General features: G+C 44.1%; 3 protein-coding genes across 7 annotated transcripts in view; 2 read left to right on the top strand and 1 right to left on the bottom strand.

The window, feature by feature from the left end:
- The window catches only part of rsrc1 (arginine/serine-rich coiled-coil 1), a 109,851-nt gene extending 103,757 nt beyond the window's left edge, over positions 1-6,094 (top strand). For both annotated transcript variants that reach the window (XM_076036071.1, XM_076036073.1), the window contains exons 8-10: positions 1,071-1,177; positions 3,804-3,917; positions 5,680-6,094. In XM_076036071.1, coding sequence (XP_075892186.1) covers positions 1,071-1,177; positions 3,804-3,917; positions 5,680-5,772 — 314 coding nt within the window. In that variant the 3' untranslated portion in view covers positions 5,773-6,094. The remainder of the gene's footprint in view (positions 1-1,070; positions 1,178-3,803; positions 3,918-5,679) is intronic.
- Positions 6,095-6,587: 493 nt separating this feature from the next.
- On the top strand, positions 6,588-17,080 carry mlf1 (myeloid leukemia factor 1). 2 transcript variants are annotated; one of them, XM_076036074.1, is made up of 8 exons: positions 6,588-7,175; positions 8,298-8,460; positions 13,305-13,346; positions 14,256-14,339; positions 14,429-14,557; positions 15,528-15,687; positions 15,816-15,957; positions 16,070-17,080. In XM_076036074.1, exons 1-8 carry the CDS (start codon positions 7,126-7,128, stop codon positions 16,134-16,136), a joined length of 837 nt encoding a protein of 278 aa, XP_075892189.1. In that variant the 5' UTR covers positions 6,588-7,125; the 3' UTR covers positions 16,137-17,080. The 2 variants fall into 2 exon arrangements, with proteins under 2 accessions (XP_075892189.1, XP_075892190.1); XM_076036075.1 differs by lacking the exon at positions 13,305-13,346 and having other exon boundaries at positions 6,590-7,175.
- Positions 17,081-18,203: 1,123 nt separating this feature from the next.
- On the bottom strand, positions 18,204-20,548 carry med29 (mediator complex subunit 29). 3 transcript variants are annotated; one of them, XM_076036068.1, is made up of 5 exons: positions 20,390-20,548; positions 19,737-19,910; positions 19,535-19,593; positions 19,332-19,410; positions 18,204-18,695 (listed from the first exon to the last, which is right to left on the bottom strand). In XM_076036068.1, exons 1-5 carry the CDS (start codon positions 20,426-20,428, stop codon positions 18,468-18,470), a joined length of 579 nt encoding a protein of 192 aa, XP_075892183.1. In that variant the 5' UTR covers positions 20,429-20,548; the 3' UTR covers positions 18,204-18,467. The 3 variants fall into 3 exon arrangements, with proteins under 3 accessions (XP_075892183.1, XP_075892181.1, XP_075892182.1); XM_076036066.1 differs by having other exon boundaries at positions 19,737-19,923; positions 20,391-20,517; XM_076036067.1 differs by having other exon boundaries at positions 19,332-19,407; positions 19,737-19,923; positions 20,391-20,517.
- Between the last annotated feature and the right edge of the window lie 9 nt (positions 20,549-20,557).

Below are 20,557 nucleotides of genomic sequence, written 5' to 3'. Positions count from 1 at the left end.
GAGAAACACATCACATGCACTTATTAATGACAGGCAGTTTAAAATGCGTGTGGAAACACACATGTACATGTGGGAGGACTTACAGTACTTCCACAACTTGTGTGTGTGTGTGTGTGTGTGTGTGTGTGTGTGTGTGTGTGTGTGTGTGCGCGCGCGCGCGCGCGCCTTGTTTTCATGACACAGCCTACATGACGGGAGCAGCGCAACATGGACGTGCGCTGGATTGACAGACAGAGAGATGGGAGAGTGCAGGAGAGGACGGATGGATGGGGGAGCGAGGGATGAATATTGACTGATCAGTGGGGAGATTGACAGCCGGAGAATAATGGCAACATTCAGACTCGGGCTTCTTCTCTTTTTTTTCTTTTTTTTTTCTTCTTTTTTTTCCTCCCTCCTCTCCTCCGTGTTGCCAACTTTTCCCGGCACACCTATTTTTGCCCTCCTACGCCGCTACCGGTGACTGCTCTCGAATTCTTGAAATGATTTATCATCTGTTATGCGGGTTCCTGATGTGTTTATATCTGAGAGTCATTTACTGGAAACCTTTTCCCGTCATTTTTTTCCCCAAGTTTTTTTTTTTTTTCTAAAGGGATCGGACAAGCTGGAGCGAAATACTTTCTGAAATATGAAAACTATGTGAAACCTAATCATATTTCGTAGTCCCCATAATGAAATTCCAGTGCAGTCAGTTAGTGTTCATGTTTTGATTATTTTTAGAATGCATTATCTGAGTGTAATTCACTGTCTGGCTATTATCTTGTTAGTACTTTTTTTTTCTTCTTCCACTTGCCTTTCCTCTATGTCCTTGGCCAAGTAACAATCCTCTTTTCGTGAACGCCAAGAATAAAAGTGTGTGTGTGTGTGTTGTATCATATATTTCATACCGTGAACGCCATATAACATTAGACGGACAGATAAGATGCGGCCTGCTCGGCCCGCTCCGAATGAAATCCAGTGTCATTTTAGGAAATGACGCGGGATGGCTGATCATGTGTGTGTGTGTTTGTGCGCGCGTGTGTGTGTGTGTGTGTGTGTTCACGTCCTTTCTCCCATGTATCTGTGTGCGTCAGAGGGAGTTTCTCTGGAGGAGCAAGTGCGAAGGATAAAGGACATCGAGGCCATCGAGAGCGACTCCTTTGTTCCTCAGGCTTTCAAATCATCCCGGGACGACACCAAGGTGCGTTTTCCCTTCTTCCCTTCTCCCCCCCCCCCCTCTCTCTCTCTCCCGCCATCTCGATCTCTTATTGGATTTGCCCTCGCCGCGATGCCGTGCCGTCTGTCCAGAGGCAGCCCAGACCGAATCAAACGTTCGTTCAGCGTTTGTTTTCCCCCCGACCCGAGACGGTTTCATCAGACGCTCAGCTGTTGAGCGCCTTCCGGAGCGGCGGCACCCACACAAAAGCCACACCGAGGCCGCCGCCGCCACCGCCGCCCCTTCTGGCCGGGCAGATGCAGACAAAACACAAAAGTCATTATTGGAGCGTCTCCAAAGGAGCGCGGATTCAATTTGTCGCGGCCCAGGGCCGTTTTGAAAAGGAGCCCGACAACATGCGACAAGCGAGACCCCCGCGCCGATGATTCTTGGGCCGCGGCCCGGCGGGCCCCGACAAAGGTCAGGGCCCGCGCGGCCCGCAGCCAGCGCCGGGCTGAGACGCAAAGTTTATTCCCCTTCCCTTTTACATATTGAAGCAGGAAGTTAACCGCGTTCCGCCGTCCACCTGGGTAAAGGCGCCGCCGTGGTTTGCACAAATCACCTGGATGACAAATGTGCCGGTCGCTCCGTTTCCTGTGTAAGTGCGTTACAAACAGGAGTTGGACTCTGAGGTCATGATATTGGAAAGTTGTAAAAACAAACAAAGTTTCCAATAGAAAATCATACTTTAAATGCTGCAGAAATCTCACATTAACGTCCCATTCTTAATCCAAACATTTGGTTTTGCATGTCATTCATCCTGTCTTGTAGATTCCATCTCCGTCTTATGGCTGAATGAGCGACTCGGTTAGACATTGTTCAACTGCCCCAGAACAGAAATCTTTGGGCTACTTCCTGTTTAATAGCACTGATAATTAATTAACCCTCCCCAAACTAAATGGGGCCAGATAAAGGGGGAAATAATTAAAATTCATATTTTCAAACGAGCCACATTCATTGGATACATATAGTCAGCGGGCTGTTATTAATAATCCCGGACCACGACCAGCTTTACTATTGGCACTGGAAATACTAAGTAGCCAGTGCGTTTTATATCCCACTCTCACTTTTTTTTTTTGTTTCCTGCCAAATGAAATTGAAATGGATCTTTCCAACTGGGTAAACATTTGCTCTGGGGCTGCTTTGAGGTGTCTTTGATACATGAATGGACTTGGCAGACTGTCTACGTTTGATAATTCTACTTTATCAATACTACAATGAGAACAGACCCCCACTGCTTTTAATTATGGGGCTTAATTATAGTTTTAGGTAATACTGGGACAGGACTCTGTAAAACATCACATTTCCGTCTTATCATCTGGCGCTCACTGCACAGCGTTGGGGTCAAATTATTTTGGCTGCGAACCGAGCAAAATATGTTGAATGCCGCGGAGCAACTGTGACCTAAATGAAGACGTCGTCGAGTTGACATTTTTAACGAGGCAGATAAGGCAAGCTTGCTCACCCGGACAAAACCAGACGCACACACAAAGCATGAAGGCACTTCTGAGCTTTTCTCACAAGTTTGACGTTCACTGCCATCTGCTGGCCAAAGGAAGTACTCGTGCTCGGGAAGTCTTTGATAGTGCTCTCTGTGAGTATACATATATATATATATATATATATATATATATATATATATATATATATATATGTCTGTTTAATTATTTGGTTGACAAATATTTGGTTAAATTTATGCTTTGCCCTTTTTAATTTCTCAAATATCATCAGCAAACACTGTCGTTGCTTTATTCAATTCAATGATCCCAAACATAACGTAGGCTTATGTTTTGCTGTGGCGCTGATAATAATAATAATAATAATAATAATAATAATAATAATAATACATTTATTTTATAGAGTGCTTTTCAAAGTCCTCAAAGACACTTTACAAAATAAGTTAAAGACATATCAGAATAGAATTTGCAGTAAAAAACAGACAGACAGAAAAAGGAGATCAGAATCAATTTTATTTAAACAACAAATAAGTAAGTAAGTGAGTCACATTAAAACAGTAACTAAACGTTAAAAGCAATACTGAATAGATGTGTTTTAAGTTAAGGTTTGAATAATGGCAGGTCAGTGCAGTCATGGATGTTACACAGGGATTTATTTGCATAAAATGAAATATGTATAAAGCGACAACTATAGTGCTTTTATTTGCTAATAATATTTGTATTTGTTTGTTTGTTTTTTTTAATTGGATTTTTATTCACAGTTTGCAGGTTCACTTGTAAGCAGGCAACCGTGTTACTAATCTGTTAAGTTTTGGGTATTTTTGTCATTACAGCTCATACACAAAAAAAATAATAAAGTAGGATGATGGAAAACTTTGGATTGCTGATGGGAGGAACATGACTTTCAGAAAGACTCTAAAGCCACCTGTTTTCAGCCTTTCACTCTGATTGAAGTTTATTATTTAATAGCGAAAGCAAGTGGATGCCATGGAGCTGGTATTTTGAGACATTCATGTGTTTGCAAAATACTTCTCACCACGAAACCAGTGCTTTTGAACGCTGGTCCTTTAAGATTTTCCAAAAGGCTTCTTCAGTGTTGTAACCTGTCTGTCTGTCTGTCTGTCTGGATGTCATGTCTGTTTTGGTGGGGACAGGATGGAGGTGAGGCAGGCGTGGTGAAGCAGGAGCCCGAGTGGAGCCCTCCTCGAGACATCCACCTTCCCACCTCCATAGTCTACAATGACACCAATACGTTTGCTCACCACAGTGTAAGTCAACGCACCAACAAACTTTAAATGCATGCTTTCGACTCTTCAGTATTTTGCGTTTCACGCTTCGCTGTCATGCAGCACATGGTTCTCTTGTTGGTGAAAAACTTCTTGGAGAATCGCTCAGCTCTTTTCACACTTTTCTTTTTCTTTTTTCTTTTTTTGCACTTTGCTTTGCGTCGGGTACTACGCTGCAGTGTAGTGAATTATAAGCATCCCCACTTGCCTGCAGACCGATGATGAAAAACGGGGAGGAAACTTTAAACTCCAATAACGCTCCCTGGGGCTTCCTAGTCATCTATCTCCGCCGGGGGAAACTAAGTTATGCCCTGACGTATGCAGATAACCCCCTTAAAATACACTTGCGCAACCCCCGCCCACCCCCCCGGGCTCCAACAGACACAAATACAGCGCCTCCAACGCGCTGATGTATGGTGGCAATATGCCCCAGGCGGGCCTTGGCCTCAGCTCCAGCTCCTGCTCCACTTCCAATTAGAACAGATGAGTCCCATTAGCCCGGCCCCGATACTGTCATCCCACATTAGCAGCGTGACACCAGCGCCGGCCCGTCAGACAGCAACTCCGCTGCCGTCGGATCCGACGCGCAGAGAGAGCGCGCGGCGCAGCCGTGGAGCAGCGTGGGCTCGGAACTGAAGGATGGACGCGGGCCGGCAGTCTTTCAGCAATTTGCACGATAATTGGCGCACGTTGTCATATGTATGCACGGCGTACACACAGCCTGCATGTCAACACTGAGTCTCACACAGACAGGCCCATATTAACATGGGCGTTATCTTCCAATCTCGCCCACAGCCTCAGCCTCACAGATAATGTATTGACCCTCTAATAAACGGATGCCACCTCGAAACAGGGAACTTGCAGCTGCAGCTTCATAGCCCCTTTAAAGCCATTATGGTTGATAATGTACAGGCGAGACTAAGTTGGCAGTAGTGGACTAACCCCTCAATAAAACATGTCAACTGTTTTCACGTAGATTTGAAATATTGCTTTGGCATTGAATGATCCCATAACAAACAAAAAAACGCTTTCATTGGGTGTTTGTAATATCTCTGTTATGATAATAACTTATGGGATTTGTGATAAATGTGGCGTTTTTTTTATTTCATTAACTGAATAAAGAAAAGCTCAAGTCAGTTAAGAAATATTCATTGGCAGTTTACCATAAAATATATTATTGCCTACAATCTGTGGAAAAAGTGCTGTAGAAATTTTAGTCACCTTCAAGAGTCCCATATTATTTACCGTTTACAGTCATACACAACTTGGCCCACAAGAGGGCAGTATCAACATCAGGACAATAGCTAAGTTCACTTATTGGCTTATTGGCAGCAAATGACTGAACTACACAGCTGTTGCTACTGTCATTCACTTTACATTATGCAATGCTAACACAATACTACAAAACTATACTTTATGTCGGAGCAGCAGTCAGAAAAACAGACATGAGACAGGAGCTAACACAGTTCCTGTACTGGCAGCAGGCATCTGAATTTTTTGCCTTTCAAATTTCAGCAACTTGAAATAGTATTTGTTTAATAGGCATGAATTCCTGAACGTTTAAAATTGAAAGGATTACAAGATTTAGGGAAGAAACATTAAGAATTATATCCAAATTCAGATGACACGCATTTATGCCGGGGTTGAACAGTAAGACCGCCCAGAATCCTACCTGTTGCTGCACTGTTCACGTTAACCTTTGTCTGCCTGCTTCCTGACATGCATCTTATCCGTTGTTCCCCAGTTGTTCATGGACAAGGAGAAGGCAGAGGAGCTGTGGCTCCACAGGCTGATCGCACTGAGGCAGGAGAGACTCATGGGAAGTCCGGTCACCTAAAGGACACCAGACCAGAGGATTACGTCTTTTTTTGGGGGGGCGGGGGGGCTTTTAAAGTTGCTTGCCGTCACAGTTTGATCTTTTTCACTCCTTCTTCAGACATAAATTGTTTTTGGGTGTTTTTGTTGTTGTTATTTACGCCTCTGCTCTTTTTGTTGTTAGCGGAATAACAGCTGTGCCGGTCTAATTTTGAGCAGTGCTCCAATGATTTTTTTTGTCAGAACTGACTTTATATTAACAAAATATGTTTTGCAATACAAAACTAGTATCTGGCAGATTGTCTTTGGCTGTCAAATCGGTAAATAAAGCTGTCTGTATTTGACTGAACACACTTGTTTGCTTCCATGACAACAGTGGTACACAGACATTTATTTGAATCACCATGGTTTATTGATATCTGATGGGAAAATGGGAAAACGTATGGAATAGTTCATCTTAAATAGGGTTGTAACAGTAAAGTGTTTGCAGATATGTAGATATATATATCCATGAATATCAGTATGATAAACAGTTGCCTATCAGTTAAGTCTTTGCAGCAGTACATTAATGAGTCACCCAGTCATACAGAGCTATTAAAAGTAGCCCATATAACCCTGGGTTGATTTCACCTCAGTCAGCAATGACACTAGACGACCAAGAATATTCTCGACTCTCCAGAGCTTTAATCTCGTGTTAGCAAAATCATAGTGTACTCCGTGATTTATTGTGTTTATTTATTGTCTGTTTGTGAAAAGAAAAGATTAAAGGACGCGTATGGCCCACACCCAGGCCTATTTGTAGAACAGGCAGACAGTAAATCTACACCGGGTCTAGGACACGGTGTTACCGAGCACCCCCTCCACCCAAATAGTTTGTGTTGTAATGAAACAAATATGTTCACAGGCAAGAGCACAAATTAAGGTTTGCCATGAATCCACCTGAAAAATGTGTCATTTCTGCCACCATTGCTCGCAACTCTGTCCTGTGAATTTGGGCTTGTCGGCTATTTCTGTTTCTATTTCTTCTCTTTTATTTGAACATTAGTTCCTGCGAGGCGTGGTTTTAAAACCGAGTGCTGTCAATGTTTGTTGGCGCAGGTTACCTCTGGTTTTAACACAGGCACGAAGGCTGCTGTCATGACAGCGACACACAACACAGCCCGTCGATGAAAAGCCCGTTCAAAAAGCCGTGAATAGCCAGCCAACCAGAGGGCGTCCCGGGCACCACGTGAGCGTAGTCCAGAGCGATATCACGTCTCACACACCTCCCTGCTGGGCCACTATCGTGTCGGGACACCTGCGCCGGACTGGACTATTTCTCCTGAGCGGTTCACGGTTTTTCCATCATCGGCTTCTCACCTCAAAGCTGCCAAAAATGTTCAACAGCAACCTGCTCAGGGAGTTCGACGACGAGCCTTTTACGTCGTGAGTAGCCAAGGTTCAATTAGCTCAACTTTACTCGCGTTAAATGTCATTTGTTTACCTTTAGTGGTCCTAGTGTTTATTTTATTTGTTATGCGCTTGGTAAGTAATATAAACAGCTTATATCAGTTCATTATCAAACTAGCATTTCCTCGACATACACATTTGCCTTTAGCGCAACTATGTGCTTTTATTTTAGTGGCCACGTTCCAACGTTTATCACCTGGGCACATTGCCTTCCGGCATGTGTGTTCAATGACATGTAAAAAACTAATAACAATAAACAAATGAAATACTACGTCATACTCCAACGCAGATGTGTATGTTAAGCTGATTTTTCGATTGGCAGACAAAACCGCTGCCAAAGTAAAATAAAATAAAATAAATAAAAATAATAAATTGTGGCATTGCTGTTGTGTGTTGTTTGTGTGTTTAATGCAACGGCAACTTGAATTAAAGCATGAAGGAAATCAAAGTGACCGCACTAAATGGGTGAACCGTTACTCGCCGCAATATTTAATTTCTCTTTTCTTTCTTTTCTGCAAGCTGAGAATCTGTAGGACACGTCTTGTTATTTTGTATTACGCTGCTATTACTGTTTATTGCGTACTTCATGCTTGCAGGACGGCCTCGTTTATACTGTAACAAGGGAAGGTTGCGCTTCTTGATTTTCGTGATATTCTCTACTACAAACGCTATGTGCCGCTGTTGCGTTAACCATGAACAAAGTTGAACCACACTTGACCCTGAATTCAAGGCTGGGCTCTGAGTTTGGTTTTTATTTTAAGGATTCCGTTGGCATTAAAATGGAACACTTTTTCTTGCCGTTGGATAAAATCACATATGCAGTTAAGTTTCACTGATAGCATTTATATTGAAATTGAGAGCTGGTGCACTTGTAAGGCAGCGGCCAAGTTAAGCCAACATGTTTCTGTGGTAGCCAATACCGTGAATTTCACATTTACGTCACTGTTACCGTAGGAAAAACGTGTGAGAATCAGAAAACTACATCTCCCATACTATATTCCACATTATAAAGCCTACAAATGCAAATACTGAATGGAAAAAAAAAACAACGATGCGGTTTGCAAACGGGCTTCAGTTTTGTCCTCTTTCTGCATAAAGGGATCCATTCCGGGCGCACAGGGAGCACATGCGACAGATGATGCGCAGCTTCTCGGAACCGTTCGGCGGACCCGTGATGCCCAGTATAACAGATGGGAGACGGCCCAGTCGAGACCTGGACGAACAGGCTGGCTCGTCTCGGGTGCTGAGGGGAGAACACAGGGTGAGTGGATGGATCTCAGAAAGCCCTTTTGTCATGTTTATTTCTTCACTTGTGGACCCAAGCACGACTTTTCTTTACTATGACAATATGACGAACCAGACTGTTTGAGCCACACATGTCACATAGTCGCTCTTTGTGACCACCTGTGCCCTCTGCACCGAGGGGGTTATAATAAGACAAAAAAAAAAAAAAAAGAGTGTTTGGATGTAGCGCTGAGTTTAGCGAGGTTAAGGTGGAAGCTTGCCACCGGCAGCTAACTGGAGCACCAGTCGGTGAGGTATGGGGGCCATGTGAGTCTGTGGTTTAGTGGAAGGGCAACCCCCTTGGCCTCCCTGGACAGTTATAACCAGCCCTGAGGAGCCCTATTTATAGTGCATTTGTTCCACTAACACACTGCTTTCTTGCAAATAAGCACACAGACGTCTTTAGCACTCAAACCAATACGACCCGCGAGAGTTCCAGCTTTGCTCGAGTGAGCAGCTGCTAAAAATAACCCCGTAAAAATATATTGTTCCAGTTGGGGACAAGCGAGTTTGTCCCCCCCCCCCTCACCATGTTTTTGCACCCGTTAACCTTTGCGAGATGAAATCGGCCACCGTGTGGCCCACATCCCTGCTAATTCCGACTGAGTCCTCGGCACCTGCTCCCTCGTGATAGCCTGTATGTTTATCCTTGATAATGACTTTCATCAGGAGCCGAGCCCCTGGTGGCCAGCAACCTGTTGCCTCTTCATTCACATCATGCCACTGGAAAGCTAATGCCAGCTTAGAAGGGACTCAGAGTACCAGCGCGAGGTCAGCAGCGTAGTGACCTCAGCAACTGTTGGCGATATGAAGCCACGCTTGCAAAGTGTCGCAGCGTTGGGCGCAGTCGTGTACATGTTTTTGTTTTGTTTTTTAACACGGCTGTGTTTCATTTTAAATGAAAGTTTTTGCAAAAAAGAAAAAACTTGGCACTTGACTGATATATATGAACTTGAATGATATATATGGTTTGGTTTCCTCCAGAAGCAACTTGACTTAGTCACTGCAGTTTCAGCGGCGGGGGGATCAAAGCTTTTTTTTCGCAAACATTTCTCGTAAGATGATCAATATGCATTCATTAAAGTTAGCACTGTCAAAGTTAACGCGTTAATAACGTGAAGAAACACTATAAATATCTTGTTAAGTTACATATACAGCAGGGTAAAAAATTTGCACTTAATTTGCGATGAATCGCAAGTTAACTCAGGATACAAATGGATTAATCGCGATTAAAAAATTTAATCGACTGACAGCCCTAATTAAATGTAAAAATACTGATGCTCAAGTAGCTGTTTTTGTTTGATGAAGAGGTTGAACAAGGTCGGTTGCAAATGAAGTTCTTCCAGCACCATACCGAGCTCAAGCAATCCCCAATTGGAAAGTCTTAACATATATACTGGATATTAGATCCACTTAGTTGTAAATCTACAACTAAGATCATCACAGCGATCCACAGTCTTGATCCCAGCCGTCTCTACACACACAGTAATTGAAAATGAAGGGGCGACATTGTAGTGGTGGCCAGTAAGTCAGTCAGTCAGACGGGCCACTAAAGCTCTGGTATCGACTACTTGGCTCTGGACGGCCGTGCATGCGTGCAGATGCCACGGCCACTCGGTGGCCTGATTGTTGCTCTTTCAGTCCATCTGTCGGACAGACTCTGCCTCGGCAGCGTTGGCACGTCAGCGGCTTGGTGACAGACAGCTCACTCTCACAGTGCCGTCCGCTATCACTATCAAAAGCACACATGGACAGAAATAAAGGGTTACCGCACACGCCCAGATGCATACACATACAGCATTGATCAAAGAGCAATAACCACAACTGTTTCGGGTGGGAGGGGGAGAAAAGAGCAGAAGTGGGTTACTGGGAAGTTGATTATTCAGCATGTGCTGGTTCCAACTTTTCTAATGTGGGGATTTGTAAAGGGCTCTGTCTTATTCCTGGCGCAAAATGGAATGTGTCATCGCTGCTTTTCAATCAACACAGTTGCCATTTTCACACCTCACGCTCGCATTGTGCAAATAGCAAACATAGTAGCCAGCCACGGCCTGTGAGAAGGTGCGGAGCCAGTGGTCGCTGGTCTGAAGGAGGGAAAGGGAGTCCAGCCGAAGCTCTCGGCTTTAATGGTTTCAAAATGAACCTGCTGTCGTGGTTCTATTTGACGTGTAAAAGTGGTCGTGAACCGTAAATCCTGACTGTCCCTGTCAGCACGGCGAGGGAACATTTAAACAGAGATGGACACATACGCTGAAGGTCTTTTTTGAGTTGTTGGGTGATTCATCAACTGACCGAACACTGTCAAGCAAATCAATCTGTTTGCCTCAGTCGCCAACGGCAGTCATCAATTCAACTGAGTGACCTTCAATTGCATGTGGTCGGCTTGGCTTGCTCATAGTCCTCACTGGACAACATTACATTAACGTACAACCTGTGGCTTCAGTGTGGACGTTAAAACGTTTTTGGGAGTCTTGCCTTGATCCAAGCAGACATGCGGGTGTAGAAAGCCAGAAGTATTTGAAGTGCAAATGTCTGAGGGAGCATTCTGACACAATCTCTATTCCATGTAAAATAAACAAATAAATAAAAACAGCAACGTGTGCATTAGTGTTAATTGCAACATGCATATGTGCAGCCCTTAAAATGCCAAGCAAATTGCGGGGGCACATTTGTCACTCATATCTGTCATCGGGAGCTCCCGTAATAGTATTTGTGCTAAATTTGCAGCGTGGCAGAAAACGTGCAGACAGACACCGTGCACTAAAAACACACACAAACAAACAGGCCACAAAACAGGCCTGCAGTGTCAGTAGGCGTGCACTCCTATTAGCATGCTCAGCTCCAGACTCCCGGTGGGAGATGAGCCTCCTCTTGCCTCGGACGGCTGCTCGCCTTTTCTGGACCTCTCGCTGCAAATCGCCGTCTGCCCACGTCGCTTTCCTTCTCCGGCCTTTGTTTTGCTTCATTATCCAGTGAAGTGTCACCAGTGATGTTTTTATTTCCAGGGCGATACCAGACGGAAAAGAAAAAAATGTATACAAACAACAGCAGAATTGATGTCCATGTACAATGTATGGTTGTTTCCACGATATCTTGGAATGAATTGATTTGATTTTACAGCAGGGAATTTGCAGCATGTGTTCTCTTCAAGCTAATTAATTACAAATTATCCCACGTTTCAAACAGAATTCATTTTACAAGTGTACTTATTCTTTGGTCAGTGAACTATAAGAAATGAGGAAAGTCCATCGTTCACTTCTTTAGTTTTGCTTCAGCTTCCACACGCAGTTCTGGAAATCGAGCGTTTGTGACATCACAAGGGGCAGACCGGTTCACAGCCAGGCTGCCCGTCTGTATATTACAGCAAGTTGTGGTGAATTCTTCTGGTGGATTCAGGTGATGTAGATGTTGAAGGAGTCTTCACTGACACAGACTTAGTTGGATAAAAACTGGTTTATTTCACAGAAGTCAAGAGTCAGACAGGCACCTAGAACGCCTGGGGATGTCTCTGGGCCAGATGTGAGCAACTCCGATGATCCTTTGTTCACATCACCTCTTATACCCCCAGCAACCAGGGAGGAAGATACAGGAAGTGGAGGAGGATGTATGCATTCCATAGTTGCACCCCCAATGGCCATCTGGTTTCAATTTGGTGGATCTTGGCAACGACAAGACCATATATGGACCCTAACATCCTTAGGGAAAGAGTGCCACAGCGGGTTCACCGCTGAGTTCACATCAGGCCATACACATAAGATCACATGAGGACATATGCATAGATTCAGATACTACAAAGTCATCAGCATTTTTGTAGAAGATTACAATCAGAGGGCTAAATACATTCTTTTCTGGAGATCAGTTGAGTTTGTGGATAATCATATGAGTCATATGAGGGCCGTCCAGTGGACTCAAACTTGAAAGACTGGAAATTTGATACAGAGTCGGACTTTAAAAACAAATGTCAGTCATCCTCACTTTGATTCCTTGGCAGCATTGTATTTTATTATTTTATTCTATTATATTTTGAACACCAGTCGTTCCACAGGTTCCGTTCCTGTCTCAGCTTCACCGTCATTCTGTTCTGCAGTTGTCCCGACAGCCCTAAAATAATGTGTTAAAGACCAGCGGGGTCTGTGTTTCTTGGACCGGCCGTCTCTCCTCTGCTCGAACCCCCTACTCTAAATATAATGCTCGCAGATATCTAACGGGAATTTATCAGTGCGTACAGGCCCCCTGTGTGGTAAAATTGGCCCTGTAGATACTGGTCAGGAGGGTTTTTTCATCAGCCTGACATTTGGGAACGAGTTGAGCTCCGTCAGACTCTGGTCCTGGTTGCTGCTCCTCCTTCAGACCGCCGCCCTCCACCGCAGCCCCGCATGCAGCCTTCCAAGAACGGAGCTCGCTTTCGGCGTTAAACCCTCGGCTAATCTCCAGCAATGCGACCCAATAACAAATGGAACACGAGTCATTCAACACCCCGCTGATTACGCGCACCCACCCACCCAAATACACACACATCCCCTCGCAGCATCACAGCCATAGCGATGACTGCCGAAATGCTTTTGCTGGGTGGGGGCCGTGGGGAGCGTAAACACCTGTGGATTCGCTTCCCTGAAGGCTTCCAGCGCCCTGGTAGGTTTTTAGTCCCAGGACGTGTGGACTGGAGGCGCAGTCAAAGACATAGTTGGCGGCTGGTGCCGGGCCACGCACAGCAGATAACGGACAGCGGTCTGAACAAACATGCTGACAGGTCCGAATGCGAGAGAGAATGCAACGTGCGCTGTGCTGTGTCGCTAAACTGATGTCTGTTTGAATCCTCAGGACATGAGCCGATCGTTGATTCCCTTTGGAAGTGACTCCATGGTAGCCACCACGCTGTTTATTTTCCTATTGAGTGTTCGCTAGAGTTGGTCTTTTGTTGCTTCATTACAGTCTTGCTTCGTAGCATTTTAATCTTCACTGCAATGTTAAGTCTGTTTTGTTTTTTGTTCAGTGATGTTTTGGGGCCGTTTTGTGGTTGACACTGACTCCATATCCTCACACTGAATGGCTAACACGTATCTGTTACGATTGCATGGTCAGCTACTTCACTGCATGCATTTTCCTGAAGGGACACCCTAACATGTGTCTCATATTGGCTTCTAACCTCATCTTTGCATTTTTGGGACTTGGTGACATTTTCTAATCCACATAAAATGGAAGTTGGAGTTGTAATTATGGAAGGAATTCCACCCAGGAGCCTCAACAAATGGCACTACCAAACATGAAAAAAAAATATATATATTTCTTGGATCAACTTCCACAAGTTGCCACTTGCTTGTTGAAGTGTAGAAGCTACGTAAATAATAGAGAGAGAATGCTAGAGTACATAAGAAATTTCCCCAAATGTCACAGGTCTCCTTTCATATCCTTTTTGTCTTCCAAAATGATACAAAGACTGAACTTAATTGTTAGGAGGTTTTAAGATCTTGATAGCACCATTGGCCTTTGGGTGAGTGTCATTTCACACTAGAATCCAGGATCAACTCAGAATCAAGTCATTTGTAAACCTGCCTGCAGCTAATTTTCTTTTAAGTGACGAACAGGGAAGTGATGAAACGCCAGCGTCTCAGCTTGCGCACACGCAAGCCACTTTTAACCCACCGTGAACCTGCGAACGCCTGTGTGTGCGTGTGACGTGCTCGTTTCCTAGCTGATAATAACGCCCCAGCAACACGTGGTCCCGGTAACGGCTCCTGCTTCTTTGTTCTCTCTCTTCTTCCTGCTGCACAGGACGTGGCGAGGAACCCTTTCGGCATGTTCGACAACGTGATGGCCAACGTGAGAAACAGGATGGAGGACATGCACAGAAACTTTGTGAGTTTGCCGCCGCTGTCATCATCTGCCCCATTGGTCTGGATCCTCCTGCGGGCTTTGAGTGTACGACCGTGCGTCTCGTGTTTCAGGAGAGCATGTCCACCGATTCCAACGCGCACTCGTTCCACTCCTCGTCGGTCATGACGTACTCCAAGGTCGGAAACGAGCCACCCAAAGTGTTTCAGGCCAGCACGTCGACGCGCTGCGCTCCCGGAGGGGTGAGTTGTGTTAGCCAAGGTGGACAAATGCTACCTGAACTTCAGGAAGTGTTTGGTTTGGTTCTGCTCTGTCAGAAGGAGCCGATGGGAAAGGGTTGGCAACATTTTATAAAGATGTATTTAATAACAGTGAGATTATCATGCAAAATGTTGATAGCACATTCATTTAAAGGTTAACTGTGTAATATTTGGAGATTTTGAAGAAGAAACAGCGACATCAAGTTAGTTACATTTTAGATTGCGGCGTCTTTCACTCTCCCACCCCCTTTCTGAGCTTGCCAGTGAGCTACAGTGGCCTGCGCACCCAAACCTCGATACCATATCCACCTTCTTTTTCATTGGGTTATTTTCAACCTAATTATGAAACGCGCTGTCAGGGGGGCTGGATTGTCCACACCGGGCTTCCTTAGAAATATGGCGGCGCAAGATGGCAGCTAACTGGGAGCAAGACCCTCACAAGACACAGCAGCACGTACAACGTAGTGACGTCACAAGGGGATAAACTCTTTTCTGGTGATTTTCTGTCTATCTTTTTTTAAACGACTGAAAGACACACTGAAAAATCTACAATAGAAAGATTTGATATGAATCGCATATCAGGTCACAGTCGTCCTGTTAGCCATTTCAAAGGTGTTTCGTTTTTGTATTGCAATCTATGGGATATGGGTATTTTTTATAATTTTATTTTTTTGGCTGCAGTACCCCGATTGGCCACTTGGAAAAATCGGGCAGTACGTTACGCTTTTACCAATATAAAAAAAACAAAATCAAGCCAAATATTACACACTGGACCTTTGAGGAATGAGTAAATTAGTGTGTTATAGGATTAGTGTTCATCCAATAACAGACCACGGTAGTTAATTTTGCATACGACACACTAAAGTCGCACCCAATAAAGACGGCTTAGATGAAGTTCCAAAGAGGCGCCGTCTCTTATACTGTAAGTGTGTGAATCACATTGTGTCGCTAGATCAAGGAGACGCGGCGGGCGCTGAGGGACTCGGAGAGCGGCATGGAGAAGATGGCCATCGGACACCACATCCAGGACCGGGGCCACGTGGTGGAGAAGAAGGTCAACAACAAAACAGGGGAGAGGGAGCTCAACCAGAACTTTCAGAACATGGATGAATGTACGTGAAGAAGATGGGCCGCGGTTCTTAAACGCACAACGTCCGCGTGTTGCGTTGCACCATTTGCGTTCTCTAGCCCGTGTTGTCATTTCACAAATATTTTTGACTGTTTGATTGTCCGCCCTCAGCCGAGGCCCAGACCTTCGAGGACGAGTGGCAGCAGAAGGTCTCGGTCAAGCCTCAGCCGTTCGGCCCCGGCCGCCACCTGGAGGAGCCTCGGTCCCGGGTGGCTCCCATGGCGGCCATCGCCGGCCCCGAGCAGGCCAACAGGTCGGGACGCATCGAGCACAAACACACTGACGGCACGGTTGGGACATATGTAGGTATAGTGTTGCGTTGTTTTGCCGCCAGGTTGAACTGTGGTGTTTGTTTGTTTCCGCAGAAACCAATCAAAGAGCAAAGCCGAGGCTAAAAGCTCTATGAAGGGCTCCAAAGCTGCAAGACAGTGAACGTGGTGCTGTACCTATCAGTCGCTCACTGAACCAGGCGGAGCACTGACCTCAAGTGTTGAAGTCTACAATGTTGCTCTTTTTTTCTTTTCTTTTTTTTCCAGAGCAGGCTGCACAGTGTGAATGAATCACAGCCCATTGAATCATGGCCGCTTCCACACTTCTGGTATTTACTCTGCTTCTTCGTGGGGAAACCGCTCGCTTTGAACGTGAAAATAGCACATGGGAAGGAACGTTGGGTCTGGAGAGGGTATTTAGAACTTGATACTGATTCAGTTTGCGTGAAAAAGGTGCAATGCATTAATCCTATGCTAAATCTAAAGTTGGCGTTTAGGACCAGTTAGCAGTTTAGCTTTTTAATAGCGATACTCGTTTAGAAGACAACAGTAAACTCAAACGGCTCCCTAATTTTTGATGTTTACACGAGATACCCACAACGACAAGTGTCGTGGACATCTATGTGAACGCACTGCAAACCGTAGTGGTATTGTATTTAGTCACAGGTGGTTCATGGATCATTCTATCTTTCATAACTGAACGTTTTAGATTTTTTTTTTTGCAGGAATATATATATATATATAATATATATAATATATATGTTGTTTCTGTTTTCGTTCATTAGCAACAAGACGCTGACGTCCACTAATGCACTAAGATATTGTGTTTGTTATTATGTCTGTATCTTATGCTCTTTGTGTTTTATGTATTTTATCTGCTGTAATCTTTCAAAGAAAAAAACTGAAAGTTTGAATTTTTTTTATATGTTCCCTTGAATTTTTGTGGGATTTTTTTTCTTCTTTTTTTTCCTGAAGTGCAGAACAAGACATTAACATCTGGGCTATTTGCAATATTGAAAAACTTTGTTCTTGTATACTTTTTTTCAAGCCTTTAAGACAAGTCCTGCGTCAGCGGACAATGTCTGAAAATAAAAACTGCGGAAATCTTTAGTGCTGATCAGTGTGCTTTGTGACAGCCTTGTTTGGTACGTACTCCACGGTTGTATTTTTGGATTCAAGCACTTCACGTCAGTACTTGGGATTGTTGTGCGATGCAACACAGCTGCAGGTCCACTGGGCTGCCCCTCGCATGTGCACACGTTTGTGTATCAGACGTCATTGCAAATGTCTTTGTTCATGGAAGATAAACCACCAACACAGATGTAAAATTTAATTTATTTCTAATATTTATTATTTTTAGTAGATTTAGCTGATCTAATAATGCACCTTTTGTCATTAATAATTGCTATTATTGATTACATATCCTTCCTTTCTTACAACATAAACTGTTTTCTCTGTGCACTGAAAGAAACAGTTTGCCCTGTGCATTGGGGAAAATCATTCAGCCAATCAGCAGCAAGGTTCATTTTTATGCCCTTGGCTTGTGCAAAGCAGGAAAAGGAAGGACAGAGGCAGCCAAAATGGGAAGGGGGCGGGACATCAAAGGGTAATAGGATTTTGTTTGCATGTTAAACAGTATGTATATATATAGTATACCTTACATTTTCTTGTGATAACATTTTGTTGACACAACAGAGGACAACATTTATGTGGTGACCCTTGACCCTTAATTTCCTATCTAGAGTTTGGCTACTTTTAGTATCTCGGGGAGCAATGGTGAATAAAAGTCTGTCTGACTTTGCATTTAGGCACACGGCCCATCTGTTCCAGTGAAGGTCCGCGGTTCATGGAGGGCGTAAAGCCTCCCACGATTACATCCAATTTATTTTCTGACCGACTGAAACTGAAGATGAGATTGTCTCTCGCACTTATGTAATTCTTGTGTCGTCACAATATCTTTTTCTGTCCGCCTGGCATGCAGACAGAAAGGGATCCTCTCGGATATCAATGTTACTATTTTATCTTTAAGGTGCTATTTCTTTTTGCAAGGGGTGTTTTTTTTTGTTTTTTTTTTGCTGGACCCTTTATGGAATCACTCTGTGGCTGATGACAGAGTAACTTCCTTCAAACACAAAGTATACTAACAAAAAATAATTCAGAAGTATCAGACTTAATGTATGATTCAAATATGATTTAAGTCAGTAGTATATAAACTGTAAGTGACAGAGTATCAGTAGAAATGCTTTAATGTTTGATACAAATAAGGTACAAAAGTCAATATTTAGGCGGGCGCTGCAGCTCTGCTACCCCCTACTGGACATCATACAGCATGTTTCTTTCTCAAAGATATTTACAAAGTTTTTAAAATTAAACAGAAGTTACCTCATTGGATTTTCTCAAAAAATATACAGCGGCGACAACGCCTCGACCAACGTCTGTCTATAAACTGAGTTGTGCATACGAGACAGCACCCCAGGACTGAGCCGGCGCGGGTCTACATGATTCCCTGAGGTTGTCCTTTCCCTGCAATCTTCTTGGAGCACTCCAGCAGCGCGTTGTGGATGTCCTTGGCGCAGGAAATCTGAGACTTGATCATGTTGAGGTACTGCGCGTAAGACATTGACTCTGTCTGGACCGTGTCGGGCTTGGTGGCTGTCGGCACCAGGTTGGGGGAGTGCTTGGCGCTGTCGATGCTTTGAGAGAGGCACTCGTACGCCAGTCGCTGCGGAAAAAAAGAAAACATGCAACGGCATTTTATTTGCACTTGTGAAATTCATTATTAGGAGAGCTCTGTGAGCAAAGTAATAACTACACAACATCGAGGGTGCGGTATTAAAAGTTTAAAAACATACAGAGTTGAAATGAGCCGATGAGCTGGATCACTGATGGTGGTGGCTCACTATATAATTTTCATTCAGTATTTTCCTTTCCTTTCATCTATGGCATAAACCATAAATGGGGGCAACAACAGGAGGATGAGCATATTACAAAAGATCAATTTCTGTTTTCTGCTGTTTCTCCCCCCCCCAAAAAAAAAAGCAAGGTCGCAACATTATCATCTGTAGTTTCAGGTTAAGTATTTTGTAGCATGTATTAATTTGCTCACCCCTTGACAAAAAATAATAATGAAGAACTAACCAACTAAATGAATGTTTTCCATAAGTACATGTCTTGCTTGATTATATTCCTTATTAATTATCAAATTATAATAATAATAATAATAATAATAATAATAATAAAAACAGCTGAATGGAAAGCAAAGGGGACAATATAGTGGAGTCAGTATAGGAGACAGCGTTAGTCAACATTAGTAAAGGTCAGTTTGAAAGCCATGACTGGCGGCGTTGGGCATCCTTACCAGACACAGCTCCAGCTGATCGCAAAGGGCATAGAACTCCTCCAGGCTCTTGTCAAATCGCTGGACCGAGGTGTCGCTGCTGCAGCGAGACCAGATGACAGCAGGGGGAAAAAACAGACGTGTTAAAAGACAATGAGAAAGAAAAACACTGGCGAGTAGAAGAAGCGTCTCTCCACACCGTCCTCCCCCCCCAGGTGACTTACATGCCGTTGTCAAGCGACGTGTTGTGAGCTAAATTCAACGATGCGATCTTCATCACATTCTAAGAAAAGAAAATATATGTGTAAAAAATAAAAGCTTGTCAGAAATGAAGTCAACGAATCTGCAAGCAGCAGCACTAAATACCACCGTGGCGATAACGACGCACTGTCTGCTGGGACCGGGAGGCTCTCCTCCCTCGCTCACCTGGAGACTCTCCTTCAGCTGCGGGATGAGCATCTTAAATCTGTGGACCGGGTCGAAGTCCTGCTGTTGGCTCAGCTGCTGCTGCTGCTGCTGCTGCTGCTGCTGCAGGGAGGTGGGCTGCTGGAGTCCAGGCTGAGCCATCGGCCCGCCAGGCTGCTGCTGCTGGGAGGCCATCTTGACGCCGGGCAGTAAGTAAAGGAGCCGGAAGAACACGAGATAAATATCCGGTTCATCGTTTCTTTCAAAAGAAAACACCCTGAGAGAAGAGGTACGGCTTTGCGGTTCTGAAGTGGCTTTTAGTGGCGATCAGTCGTTTCATTCGACTGGTGTATCACTATTACTCCAGTTTTAATTAAAACAAAAGAACGCATTTGTATTTTTTCTTTTTGTGATACATACATATATCGCTAACTTTTTAATGTTCCTATGTTGTAGCTGCGCTCCTCGAACTATGTATTTGTCCCTTCCATAATTGCATCTTAAAGTATTTATTAAAAGTTTTCTGTCAACGTAAACAGAATTTTAACCACAATACAATTCGTTTCACAATGCAACGCATTCACATGCATTACTTTCGGTTATGTGGTTAAAACACTGGCCAAAGCAAGTCCAGAGGCTCCGTGAGAATAAAGAAAGATCAAAGAAATATTCACCTGCATAAAAGTATCTCGTTTGAACCCCCGTTCATTCATTAGAGTCCGTGGAGAGCGTCAAACAGTAAATTGGTCCTTTTCGGGTTCGGGTTCTTCTTCTTCTTCTTCTTCTTCTTCTTCCGGTGATTCCTCGAACGCAGCGCTTGTGTGGACGGTGAAGACGCAGAA

This window comes from Nelusetta ayraudi, unplaced genomic scaffold (genome assembly GCF_046127955.1).
Source record: "Nelusetta ayraudi isolate G7.1 ecotype Tasmania unplaced genomic scaffold, CSIRO-AGI_Nayr_v1 ptg000048l, whole genome shotgun sequence".
In the NCBI taxonomy this organism is placed as follows: domain Eukaryota; kingdom Metazoa; phylum Chordata; class Actinopteri; order Tetraodontiformes; family Monacanthidae; genus Nelusetta; species Nelusetta ayraudi.
The sequence above is the reverse complement of the archived record's forward strand: the minus strand, read 5'-3'. Positions and strand labels throughout refer to the sequence as shown.

Bases quoted from the DNA above. Each gene is read 5' to 3' on its own strand.
- mlf1 (XM_076036074.1), top strand. From the start codon at position 7,126: ATGTTCAACAGCAACCTGCTCAGGGAGTTCGACGACGAGCCTTTTACG. The intron at 8,461-13,304 runs GTGAGTGGATGG...TTGAATCCTCAG, and splicing joins TGCTGAGGGGAGAACACAGG to GACATGAGCCGATCGTTGAT. The intron at 13,347-14,255 runs GTAGCCACCACG...CCTGCTGCACAG, and splicing joins CCTTTGGAAGTGACTCCATG to GACGTGGCGAGGAACCCTTT.
- med29 (XM_076036066.1), bottom strand. From the start codon at position 20,428: ATGAATGAACGGGGGTTCAAACGAGATACTTTTATGCA. The intron at 19,594-19,736 runs GTGAGCGAGGGA...TTCTTTTCTTAG, and splicing joins AGCTGAAGGAGAGTCTCCAG to AATGTGATGAAGATCGCATC. The intron at 18,696-19,331 runs GTAAGGATGCCC...TTTTTTCCGCAG, and splicing joins ATCAGCTGGAGCTGTGTCTG to CGACTGGCGTACGAGTGCCT.